Below are 13558 nucleotides of genomic sequence, written 5' to 3'. Positions count from 1 at the left end.
ATGCGTTATCACCCATACAATGACATATTATACACCAATAAAAAGCAATGAAATACTGACTCATGTTATAATATGGATGAACCTCAAAAACATATTGCTCAGTGAAAGAAGTCAGACACTGAAGGCCACATCTGCATAACACAATTTATATGCAATGTCCAGAACAGGCAAGGTAGACTGTATCTGCCTAGAGCTGGAGGGTCTGGGAGATTGAGGGGATGAAAGTTAAGAGGTGAAGGGTCTCTTTTTGGGGGTGATAAAAGTATTATGGAATTAGAAAGAGATGATTACACAAATCTGTAAACACTACAAACCACAGAACTGTACACTTTATGTGGTGAATTTTATGGTACATGAATTGTATCTCAATTTTGAAAAAATCATTTTATAGATCAAAGGTTAACAAACTTTTTCTACAAAGGACCAAAGGGCAAATATTGTAGGCTTTTGGAACCATGCAGTCTCTGTTATACTCTTGTTTTTTCTTTAAAAACCCTAAAAAATTTAAAAACTATTCTTAGTTCATTGGCTATACAAAAACAGGCTAATGGTCAGATTTGATCCACAGGTCATAGTTTGCTGACCTCTTCATATATATAAATATTAAGTTTCAAAACGTTTTCACATAAAATTATAAAGAATACAAGCCACAAAAAATATAAAGGATGACATATATTTATAAAATATACAAACATACTATGCAAAAAGAGAGTTATCGTAGCAGGCCTAATACCTAGAAAAGGAGAACCTGCAAAGTTCTCCCTTGGCTTGGCATAGGGAACTTGGATTTTGGGAAGGTTCCTACCATTCCTTGACAGGAGTGGCTCACTGTGCCTAAACTACTGGTGCAAAACTATGGTTTATGCTGAACACCTGCTTTCCTTCTGGTACATGGAGAAGGTGCCTACATGACCATCCCCAAATAAACACACCATACACAGAGTGTCCAATCCGCTTCTCTGGTAGACAGCCTTTCACACACATTGTCACAATTCAATTGCTAGGAGAATTAAGTGTGTCCTACGTGACTACACTGGGAAAGGAAGCTTGTCCCTGGCTTGTTCTGGACCTCACCCTATGTGCCTTTTTCCTCTGCTGTTTTTTGTATTGTATCTTTTCAATGTAATACACCATAGCCATGAGCACAACTAAATGGTGCGAGTCCTCCAAGCAAATCAGTGAACCTGAGAGTGGTCTTGCAGAGACCAAGCTGTTATCAATGACCACCTATAAGTAGTGGGATTATGAATTTAGTGAGTATTTTAATTCCTGTCTAGATTCTGAACCCACTTCTTGGAGAGTCAAATTTGGAGAATAAAGAAGCCAAAAGAGTCAATTACTTTTATTTCTCTGATCTTTAGTGGTGCTCAACTGACTGGCAACTCCAGTCTGTACCCTATATTTTAGAATTCAATGTGATAACAGAGCCAGAATTCCACAACTATGTAATATAATCTCAGTTAACAACTGGCCAACAAGCCACCCTTGGCTCGAGACTATTTTGAGCTGGGTCCTATAAGGGTCCCAATTAAACCTCTGTGTTACCAAATACTTCTTCAGTAAGTTGATTTTTTGCTTGAGTTAGAGTTGACTACTACAGTTTACAACCAAGAAACTTGACATGATTTTTGCTTTTTTTTTGTTTTGACATGTTTTCTAAATTTTCCTTACTGAGCATAAATTTATTACTTTCATAATAAAATTCTAAGGTTAAAAAAATGACTAGACAGTGTATGATATTAGAGGATATGAATGGTAAGTTTAAAACTCTAAGCTCTGAAATAATTTTAGGTATTCACCTCAGATTCAGTTCCTAAGCTTTTATGACTAAGTCCTCTCCTTTCCTTCTAACTATAAAACAGTTTCTCTGACAGGGAGAGGACACTAAAAAAAAAAGCCTCATTTCCTCTTCCACCTCTTCCACCATTCTTTGCAAAAGCATAGTGCCCACAGTATTTGCTAATCACCGTGTGATTTAAATGGCCTGTCATATATACCACCTTACCCCCGAATTATTTTTGTATTCTTCTTCAATCACCTGTTTCTCTGATGGTTCCTCGTGATTTAAAATATTTAAATATTAAATTTAAATATTAAATTTAAATATTAAATATAAAATGATTTAAAATAGAAGAAATATTTAATAAATAATTCCTTCACATTTTCATGATCAAGTCAATTTTATTCTCTCTCCCTATAATTTTCTCTAGCAAAATCTAAATGAATGAACCTGTTGGAGGGCCACAAATATACCATTTCTCCCTTGCTCACTATGCCATGATGGCATAGTTTCCTAAGAAACTGGAGTTTCCTCCAGTAAACTGACTGAACTCTCCTGCATCAAGGCCCTTTACACAAGCTCTTCATTCTACCAGGAATGGTCATTCTCTCTCTGTGCCAGCTAAATCCTCCCTAAGATGCTTCCTTTGAGAACACTTTCCTGATGGCATCCCAATCCGAACTAGCTCATTTCACTATTCTTACATCTTGTCCCTTTCCTTCACTGCTTGTAGTTGTACATTTATGTGATTATTTTGTCTATTTCCTCCAATCAGACTACAAATGCCAAGAAACCAAAAACTGTTTTATCTACTATATCTTCCTAATTCAGCAGAGTGTTTGACACATGTAAGTATCAATTACAAAAGATACTTATTTTATCTTCTCTCTTGAGTGATTTTAAATTAAAAGTATTATCATTTCTACCTCTATGCAAGAGTACTAACAATGTATGTATGCGCCTGTGCGGATGTGACAATCTCCCCCGCAACAACATGCCCCTCACGAAGAATCTCCTCAATCCCTCCCTACGAGAGGAAAAGAGGAAGCACAAGAAGAAGCGCCTGGTGCAAAGCTCCAATTCCTACTTCATGGACAAGAAGCACCCACAATGCTATAAAATCACCACTATCTGTAGCCACGCACAAACAGTTTTGTGTGTTGGCCGCTCCACTGTCCTTTGCCAGCCTACAGGAGGAAAAGCAAGGCTTAGATAAGCATGTTCCTTCAGACTGAAGCAGCACTAAAACCACGCTAAATCATCATGAGGGGAAAACCATCCCAATAAACACATTTTGGATACAAAAAAAAAAGTATGTATGTGTGTATATAGATTTTTTAACTAACCATATACTTTAACTAAATAAAACAGTTTCTAAATCAGCACTGTTTATATTCTCCAAATATTTTACTCTCAGTGATTAAATTTTCCAAGTCTCACATTTTCTTATATAAAATTTTCTTAAATTTCAGTGGCTCTTCTAGAAAAGCAGTTGGGTAACCTAGAGGTCACTTTGTAGCTCTTAGGTCTCAACTTGTACATCTGGAAAATGTGGTCAGGGAAAATGTAAACACTTGTTAATTCTCAGTGACGAATAGGTGAAAGTTTGTTATAAATGATTTTCTCTGTGCTTTTCAATATATAAAATGTTTACCAAAAAGTAGGCCAAGAATCACTTCTATAAGGAATAATCAATAAATGGTATTATACACATTTTATGTAATATTTTAAAGCCTCTTTTAAGAAATTTTTTTAAGTTTATTTATTTATTTTGAGAGAGAGCAAGCAAGCAGGGGAGGGGCAGAGAAAGAGACAGAGAATCCCAAGCAGGCTCTGCACTGTCAGCATAGGGCCTGACACAGGGCTCGAACTCACAAACTATGAGATCATGACCTGAGCTGAAATCAAGAATTGGACGCTTAACCAATTGAGCCACTCAGGTGCCCCAAGCCTCTTTTATTTCTTCAGTTACAGAGAAAAAAAGCAGATGGGCAGATTGTTAGATGTAGATCTGTTTCTGGTACTATACTCATTCCAAAAGGCTATGGTATTACAAAGCACAGTAAAATCAGTATTAATATGAACAGTAAATTCCTTAATTCAAATGATATATTGAAACTCCCACCTTATAGGATCTTCACAGGCACCAAATGGTAACTTGCCAAACTCCAGGCCTCCAACTTCTCCTCCTACAAGGGCATCTATATCTAAGCAAAAGAAATAATATTCCATTATTCAGCAAGAAATGAAGAAGTAAGTATTTAATTAAGTTAGCTCTTTGGGAGATCATAGATTTAAATGTGCCTATATCAATAGCATATATGTAGAGAGCAGCCTAGTTAAAGACTTCCCCCTAGAATGTTACAATAAAAGAACACCTTGGGGCACCTGGGTGGCTCAGTCGGTTGGGCGTCCGACTTCAGCTCAGGTCATGATCTCGCGGTCTGTGAGTTCAAGCCCTGCATCAGGCTCTGGGCTGACAGCTCAGAGCCTGGAGCCCGTTTCGGATTTTGTGTCTCCCTCTCTCTCTGACCCTCCCCTGCTCATGCTCTGTCTCTCTCTGTCTCAAAAATAAATAAATGTTAAAAAAAAAAAAATTAAAAAAAAAGAACACCTTTAATTCCTATTTATACAGTGTTTAATTCAAGCCATGCATTCTACATTTTACCCTTTTGAAATATTCCTTAAATATTGCTTGAGAGAACATTAATCTGTAATTTTTTTTGCATTTTCTAAAAATGCGATTAATATTATCTATATAAAAGATTATCCAAGTATTTAAAATTTTAATTAACAACCTACATTCATCAGTTTTGCTGTCAATTTCTGTAGAGCAAATTAGTTATCATTAATAAATTTTTATTTCAGTTGATAGTACATGGAAATACTTGAAGTTTAGCAAAGAATTTCCATTCTGTTATGAACAGTATCTGAGATGAGAGGAGAATTTAGAGGGTAAATCACTCCCCTTAGCTCCACCCCTCTTAAAGAGGTAATAAACACTTCTAAAAGATATCAAAAGGATTTATTTCTCTTTGAAATAATTCAGATGGCTGCTTTTCATTATTCGTACTACACTGGAAATTCCTCAAGTTAAATTCTATTGTTATGAATATTCCCCAGTTTTGCTAAAATCATGTTTGACGATTACCTGTCACCTAACTAAATTAATCATTAAATATGGCTCAATTACTTGATTCAGTAAATTTTCTCAAGTCAGTTTCATTCCATTTTTCCAACTAACAAATACTTATAATAAAGATTACAATGACTAGCTTTATTACAAGATGTGAATTTTTAAGAGCTTCACAATGTATAATAAGCATATTTTATAAATAAGCTAAAAATTTTGTACCATAACTGTACAATAGTCTTAATTCAATTAAACTCAGAAGCAACACTATGGAATGAAAGGATCATGGGATGTGGAGTTTGACCAATGTTTGAAAGCAAACTTTATCACTTGTGACCTTGGGCCAGTTACCTATGTTCTCTAAGTTACATATGTTCTCCAAGAAAGATAATACCTGTCTCATAGATAAACGATAATTACATGAAATAACATATAAAATGTCAAGCACAATGTCTGGTCCATATTACATGTTCAAATCCTTTCCTTCCCTTTATATGAGAAAATGTTAAAAATTTATATGGCCTTCAATTCACTGAGGAGTAAGATAAATATATTGGTCCTCCCCATTAAAAAAAACTGGCAAGAGAGGTGCCTGGGTGGCTCAGTGGGTTAAGTGTCTGACTTCATCTCAGGTCATGATCTCACGGCTTGAAGGCTCACGAGTTTGAGCCCTGCGTCAGGCTCAGTTTTGACAGCTCAGAGCCTAGAGTTTGCTTCGGATTCTGTGTCTCCCTCTCTCTGCCCTTCCCCTGCTCACTCTCTGTCTCTCTCTCTCAAATAAATAAACATTAAAAAAAATTTTTTTTTTAAACTGGCAAGTAAACATTAACAAAGTCCTTTTTGGCAACCAAAATTATAATGCTAACATTCTGGATCTTGGGCTTCCTCTTAGATCATCAACAGACTATACTATCTTGGGAAATATTTAAAATTGACTAATAATAGAGCAGACTTTGAAAAAAGGAAAAGGCAGGCAGGAATTGAAACTTTCACCTAGAAAGTGGCTACAAATCGCCTAGAGGGTAATGCTGTCTGGGAACGAAAATTACCAAAACAAACATTTGCGTCTTTCTTATAATTTACTCTCAGCTTAGCTTTTATTTCCCTTTGCTGCAGTTTAGATGCAGTTCTTTCATTGTCACATCAGAGTTTCAAATTATTGTGCAGTATATAAATAAGGTACTAGCAGCATATATAACTACCAAAGTCTGAGGATATACTACATTAATTCTAACATCCCAAGATACCAACTTTCCATCCTATAAATAACCAACTACTTGGAACAAAAATAAACAGTAAAGAAATACTGTTTTATTCTAATTTATTTTTCTCAGCAGGGGGGAGTAGACTAGAAAATGTTTTCAGGCTGGTAAAATACTTATAATTATTTATAAGTTTGTGTTAAATTTCTTATGAGAAATACTTGAATATAATTATACTTATATATGAGAGAAACACCCAGGAGCCAAATCCTCACTTAATTATTAAGGCTATATGTCCACCAGGGTGAACTTTTCTAGAACTTAGGTAATGTCTTGTTTATACCTGCAACCCAGACACAACCTGCTAATAATTAATGATTACTAAATGAGTCAGTCTATTGGTATATACCATTTATGAATAAGAGGTAAACTGATTTTAATTACATCAAATGCAAGTTAAATATTCTAGAGCTCTTTGTAAGTATATGTGTATATACCCATTTTTTTTCTCTTTCCTGCTTTTCTTATTTAGCACTCTTCTTCAAACTCTATTTTCCATAAGGCTCTCAGCTTATGAGGGTGGCTTCCATTATTATATTCTAAAAACAGACAGTTTAATCATTCACTACATACTAATTTGCAGCACATGATGTTCCACAGCAGGGGGGATGCTTTATAAATAATATTAGCTTTCAAAGATAGATCGTCACATATAGAGTAATGCTGTCTCTAGAGCAAACTTCAAAGCTTTTTTTAAGAGAAACAAAATTATAAAGGTAACTAAATCAGCAATACTACATTTAGAATGAATTACAAATATTTCCAATTTAAAACACTTGAAACACACTGTTAAATAAGTTTAATTTCTGAATATATTTTCTTTCCATTTATATTCAGTAAATTAAATATAGCTCTAAATTATCTCACCTGGAGGTTGCTGAGGCCAAAAATACTGCTGCCAATCCTGAAGTACATAGGTAAGGCGAATAGCAATACTAACCGGAGGCAAAGGAGTTAAAGGACATCCCTAGAAAATAAATGCAAAGACAATATTGTGTAGCTTTAAACAAAGTGTTTTAAAAACAATGCCAGAGAGTTGTTTAGGGTGCTTGGGTGGCTCAGTCAGTAGAGTCCAGCTCAGGTCAGGCTCAGGTCATGAACTCACAGTTCCTGAGATCTAACCCTAGCTGGGCCTGCTTGGGATTCTCTCTCCCCTTCTCTCTCTGCCCCTTTCCTGCTTGTGTGCAGATCTCTCTCAAAAGTAAATGAATTTAAATAAATAAATAACTACCTGGAAACAAAATAAATGCTCCTTCAAAATATTAACAATTTTAATTATACAAATATAATTTCTTATTCTGTTCAGCAATAATGAATGTGAGAAAAATGTTACCCATTTTTTAAAAATTAAGGTGAAAACTATTACAAGTATAAGACCAGGATTGAGGAGATGATGCCTTCTCTTTCTTTTAAATGAAAATAAACCCAAATTAAAGCCAGTCTTGGAATATTTAACCATAATTTTAGACTAAGACAAATGGTCACTCATGCAAAATAGATTGTATTAATCAGTTAATAGAAAATTTAGATTCATCTTTACATTCACTAAAAATCATGAAAATTAGGGGGGCCTGGGTGGCTCAGCTGGTTAAGCATCTGACTTTGGCTCAGGTCATGATCTCACAGCTCATGGGTTTGAGCCTTGCACCGGGCTCTGTGCTGACAGCTTAGAGCCTCGAACCTGCTTTGAACTTTATGTCCCATCTCTCTCTATTCCCCGGCTCATACTGTCTCTCTCAAAAACAAATAAACATTAAAAAAAAATTTTTTTAATCATGAAAATTAATATCATCCAAACATCCTATAAGCTCTCCTTCCCTTAATAATGGTTAACCTACATTAATGTGGAATAGGACTCAAATATACATAGGAATCACCTAGGGAACATGTGAAAATATAGATTCAAGGCTATTCTGCATATTTAACCAGGTACCAGGTGTTCCTGATACTGCTGATCAGGAAGAATAAGAGACATTTAGCTCAGCAACATCTATAAATGTCACTAGTAGCTTTAACGGAATACAAACTCAATCTAAAGTCACAATGTAAAGTGGCTGCCCAAAAAAGATAATTTAGTTTTGGGCTGCTGTGTCCTTGCCAAGCAAGGTAAGATTCTGGTTGTTTAGGAATAATAAACTTTTTAGTCAAGTCCAGATATTAACTGAGTGTTCACCCGTAATAAGGTACAAATGGTCTAGAAACCATAACAAAGTTGCCTTGACACATAACCTCTGCTCCAGTTACATAGCAACATAGATAAATATAGAAAGCGATAACCAGAAAGAAATAGCTAGGATCAAATATGACATAAATATCTTTGTGGGTCCTAGAAAGCTGCAGAAAATCCAAAGTTTCAAGGCATATGCCTGCTGAGTTCCAGGTGTGGAAGTAGGCAGTGACAGCCTAGGATTACAGACTGCGTTAAGTGGAACCACAAGTTCAACTCAGTCCAGAGTGAGTGCACTGCAAGACTGTGCTTAAGGCAGACACTGGGGCAGAGCATACCTGCTTGGTACGGTAGTTTTGCTGAAAGTTATGGGCTGGGGAGAGTTACTATGGGGGGTTGGGGGGGGGGGTTGTCAGTGACTGGTCCAGTGATTCCAGGACCAGGTATGCAATACCCCTAATAACACCTCAGAACAAGAGGCTCCAAACACCATTTTAAGACCCAATTCTGAAATTTTCTACATGTAGGGAGCAACCACAAAATTATAGAACCACAAGAGAGGATGGGAGAAAAAGTTAAAAATTTTAGATATAACATTCATTCTAAATGCACCTGCAAAGAAAATTTCCATAAAACATGAAGAAATGGGGGTGCCTGGGTGGCTCAGTATGTTGAGTGTCCGACTTCGGCTCAGGTCATGATCTCGTGGTCCACAAGTTTGAGTCCTGCGTCAGGCTCTGAGCTGACAGCCCAGAGCCTGGTGCCTGCTTTGGATTCTGTGTCCCCCCTCTCTCTCTGCCCCTCCCCTGTTCATTCTCTGTCTCTCTCTCGTGCTCTCAAAAATAAATACGCGTTAAAAAAAATTTTTTTTTTAAATGAAGAAATGTAGTTCTAAAAGAGACAAATATCCAAATGAACCATCAAGAGTATAAAACCATGAAATATAAAGAACATCAGAGGGTGCCTGGGTGGCTCAGTTGGCTAAGCATCCGAATTTGGCCCAGGTCATGATCTTGCGATGTGTGAGTTTGAGCCCTGCATCGGGCTCTATGCTGACAGCTCAGAGACTGGAGCTTACTTTGGATCCTGTGTCTCCCTCTTTCTCTGCCCTCCCCCAATGACACTCTCTCTCTCCCTCTCTCTCAAAAATAAAAATTAAAAATTAATTAAAAAAAAAGAGAACATCTGAAAGAAGGAAGAATGTCTAAGTGAAAAAAGACCATAGTGTAAGTTTTCAAATATTTAGAGGATTATGGCAGAATTCAAATTTAAATTTTAGGTACTCCAAAAGGCAAAACTGCCCCTCCGGCTCTGCTTACCTGAAGGAAGTCTTTTCTAATAAATCAGATCTATGTTAAAATGAAATAAATTTTCAGGGTAGGGTGAGTGCCCTGAAGCATTCCAAGCAGATGTTAAAGAGTAATTTTTATAAAAACAGCTTTAGAGTTATTACAGAAGAATCACATATTGGGTAGCTTTAACTATGTAAAACATCTAAACTACCCAAAACAGTTCTCAACTATTTTAAGTTCTACTCCTATCAAATCAATTTTGACGGGCCCCTGGCTGGTTGAGTTGGTAGAGAATGCAACTCATGACCTCAGGTTCATGAGTTGAAGCCCCACATTGTGCATGGAGCCTACTTTTAAAAAAATTAATTTTGAGAGACGTTTCATATATAGACGAGTGAGTTTTGTGGAAGTTGTCAGATGATGTGATGAGCTGATTAAGAAAACTGGCAATTTTAATATGGACTATGTATTTTCTAACATAGAGTCCATATTAAAACTGTCCCAATCATATTCTTTTTGGCTATTTTGTTTTGGACAAGGATCCAGTCAAGGATTATGCATTGCATTTAGCTCTTAGGTCATTTTAGTCTCCCTTCATTTAAACAGCTGCCACATGGTGCCTGGGTGGCCCAGTTGGTTAAGCATCTGACTGGCTACGGTCATAATCTTGCAGTTCGTGGGTTCGAGCCCCGTGTTGGGCTCCAAGCTGACAGCTCAGAGCATAGAGCCTGCTTCAGATTCTGTGTCTCCATCTCTCTACCCCCTCCCCTGCTTGCACTCTCTCTTGCTGTCAAAAATAAATATTGGGGCGCCTGGGTGGCGCAGTCGGTTAAGCGTCCGACTTCAGCCAGGTCACGATCTCGCGGTCCCCGAGTTCGAGCCCCGCGTCAGGCTCTGGGCTGATGGCTCAGAGCCTGGAGCCTGTTTCCGATTCTGTGTCTCCCTCTCTCTCTGCCCCTCCCCCGTTCATGCTCTGTCTCTCTCTGTCCCAAAAATAAATAAACGTTGAAAAAAAAAAAATTAAAAAAAAAAAAAAAATATTAAAAAAAAAATTTTTTTTAAACAGCTCCCAATCTTTGTTTTGGCAGTCATGATACTGACTTTTTTTAACAGTCTAGGCCAGTAATTTTGCAAAATATGCCTAATTTTGGAAACATGAGATTGCTCCCAGATGTTGTGACTTATGTTAAACATTTTAGGCAGGAATGCAACAGAGGTGATAATATATCCTATTCAAGGTATCATACCAAGAGATGCCTGATATCAATTTGTTAGTAAAGTATGATCACTTCAGTGAGATGGATGTAACTTAAGCACTTAAAGGGAATATTTCTCTAAGTAGATGACCTGATCCACCATTTCCTCATCTGGTTTTGCTCTTTAACAGCTCCTCAACTTAAGCCCCAATTTTCTTTCCCCAGAGTAACACAAGCAAGTCTTCCATATCTCTGTGATAGTGTTTTTATACAACACCAAGGATGTACTAAGTACATCCCACTTAGCCTTATTTCTCTGTCATAAAACATAAGCCAGATTAATTTTAAAAATCAAATAAAATGAACATTCGGGGGGGTAGGGAGAAGGCAATTTAGAATCCAAAGTGTTGACACCTCAAGGAGCTCAAAGTTCCAAACACACTCATCTGAGGAGGTTGGCAACAGCTGACCCATGAACATAGGTTTGAACTGTGTAGGTCCACTTAAAGATGAGGTTTTTACAGTTTAGTAATATAAATGTATTTTCTCTTCCTTACAATTTTCTTAATAATTAATAACATTTTTTTCTCCAGCTTACTTTATTATAAGAATATGATATACAATACATATCATACATAAAATATGTGTTAATCAAGTGTGTATGTTACTGGTGAAGCTTCTAGTCAACAGCAGGCTGTTAGTAATTAACTTTGGGAGAGTCAAAAGTTGTAAGTGGATCTTTGTGCAGGTGGGAGGTGGGGTGTTAGGCCCCAACTCCCGCAATGTTCAAGGGTCAACAACTGTATTACTATTAAAGGAGAAGGAGCAGAAAGCGATAACACAGTAAATAAATATTAACGACAACAAAATTACTTTGATTAACTGTTCTTTAGCATTAGTACACTAAAAATCTAATTGGAGGGGCGCCTGGGTGGCGCAGTCGGTTAAGCGTCCGACTTCAGCCAGGTCACGATCTCGCGCTCCGTGAGTTCGAGCCCCGCGTCGGGCTCTGGGCTGATGGCTCAGAGCCTGGAGCCTGTTTCTAATTCTGTGTCTCCCTCTCTCTCTGCCCCTCCCCCGTTCATGCTCTGTCTCTCTGTCCCAAAAATAAATAAATGTTGAAAAAAAAAAATTAAAAAAAAAAATCTAATTGGATACTATTTCTTTAAACATACATAATAATTTATGTAATCATTATATCTTTCTTCCAAGTAATTACATTGTTAGTATTATAGAAAAATATTTCTACATACTCAATAAAATTACCAAACTGCTACTTTTATCTGGATCCCAGATAAAAATGATAATATCAATGCAAACTCACAATCTTTGATTTGAAGATATCCAGCAGGCCTGATAAATGAGTGTACTGATTTGGCACTTTCCGAAGATGAACCATTTCAAAATCAGTTCGGACACCATGACCCTGACATTCGCCCACATACATTCTTCGCCATTTGTGATGAATTTGCACAAAGAGTGGCACCTGGCTGTAGGACAAAATTCAATAGGAATAGACTTTAAGTTCATTAAACACTGAGTAATCCTAAATCTAAAATTTTCCCCATTATATTATTTTAATCTCAAATATTTAAAAACACTAAGCAAGAATCACTCATCATACTTACATTAACAGAGACACTATTAGTTCCTTTTCTCCTCATACTAAAAACTATTAATTCCTTTTCTCCTTAAACTAATAAGCTAAAGAAACTATCATCTAGTGGCACTTTTGAGTCAGAAAATTGTTTTAAAATAGCTGAAAGTCAAAAACAGGCAGAATGAAAATTTTCTTGAATAAAAGCAATCAATTGAGATATGGATATTGAAGGACTCCATAAAAATCTGCTTTTTGCTCCTTTTCCTGTTTCCATTCTTGCTAGGACCTGCGCCTCCACTTTACATGTGCTTCAGAATGTAAACAGTTTGTCCTCCTTGTAAGAGACAAGGAGTTAACGATTTCGTTAGAACAGATAACATCTAAGGAAGGACTAGGTGAAAATGACCAGACAAAGCTATCATATGCATATTCCAGACCACCACCACTAGACATCTCCATGCCAACGACCCCTGGCTCCAAGGACTAACACCTGGGCCCTCCTCTTTGTTCTAACCAGTTCCTGGATGCCAGAGAGGACATGTATACCAGATCACAATCCTCAATAAAAATACCCAGACCCCAAGCAAAGACAAACTCCCTCCTATCTTGAGTCTCCCAGACATTCTGTCTGTACTTTCACTCTCTCTATGCCTTTGATAATCTCTGTTTTCATCTCCTGGTAGCCATGTTTGATTTCTATCCTGCACACAGCCAAGGATCCTCTTGGTTGGTCCTGAGGGACCCTCCGTGGGGTCAGGCCTGTTGGTATCACTATCATATTAGCCTTTCAAAGGCAAAATAAAATATGATTCACAGGTATGAAAATATAAATTAAACCAACATTAGTAGCTGAAATATTTTTTACTTTATCATTTGAAAATAGAGCCAGTACTCATTATTCAGATTTGCATCTTTGCAAATAAGCCTATTCCCTAAAATTTATTTGTACCTCAAAATCAATACTCTTGGCACTTTCAGTCATTTGTAGACATGCACAGAGCAGCAAAAAATTTGAGTCACTTGACATGGACATTCTCAGCTGAGGCTAAATGAGGCAATGCTCTGTTTTCAAGTTTTAAAATTAGATTTTGTAACAAAAAAGTTTAAATAAACTAAACATTTGGAAGT

General features: G+C 36.8%; 2 protein-coding genes across 7 annotated transcripts in view; one reads left to right on the top strand and one right to left on the bottom strand.

Moving 5' to 3' along the window:
* The window catches only part of RAB3GAP1 (RAB3 GTPase activating protein catalytic subunit 1), a 113636-nt gene that overhangs the window by 48158 nt on the left and 51920 nt on the right, over positions 1 to 13558 (bottom strand). For all 6 annotated transcript variants that reach the window (XM_040474928.1, XM_040474929.1, XM_040474932.1 and 3 more), the window contains 3 exons: positions 12155 to 12320; positions 7043 to 7142; positions 3906 to 3987 (listed from right to left, as the gene is read on the bottom strand). In XM_040474928.1, coding sequence (XP_040330862.1) covers positions 3906 to 3987; positions 7043 to 7142; positions 12155 to 12320 — 348 coding nt within the window. The remainder of the gene's footprint in view (positions 1 to 3905; positions 3988 to 7042; positions 7143 to 12154; positions 12321 to 13558) is intronic.
* On the top strand, positions 2601 to 3527 carry LOC121030490 (40S ribosomal protein S27-like). Its single transcript, XM_040474934.1, has one exon. The coding sequence runs from the start codon at positions 2736 to 2738 to the stop codon at positions 2994 to 2996; it is 261 nt and encodes an 86-aa protein (XP_040330868.1). The 5' UTR covers positions 2601 to 2735; the 3' UTR covers positions 2997 to 3527.

This window comes from Herpailurus yagouaroundi, unplaced genomic scaffold (genome assembly GCF_014898765.1).
Source record: "Herpailurus yagouaroundi ecotype Mexico unplaced genomic scaffold, PumYag 140, whole genome shotgun sequence".
NCBI classification, from domain to species: Eukaryota; Metazoa; Chordata; class Mammalia; order Carnivora; family Felidae; genus Herpailurus; species Herpailurus yagouaroundi.
This window is presented reverse-complemented; position numbering and strand designations above follow the sequence as displayed.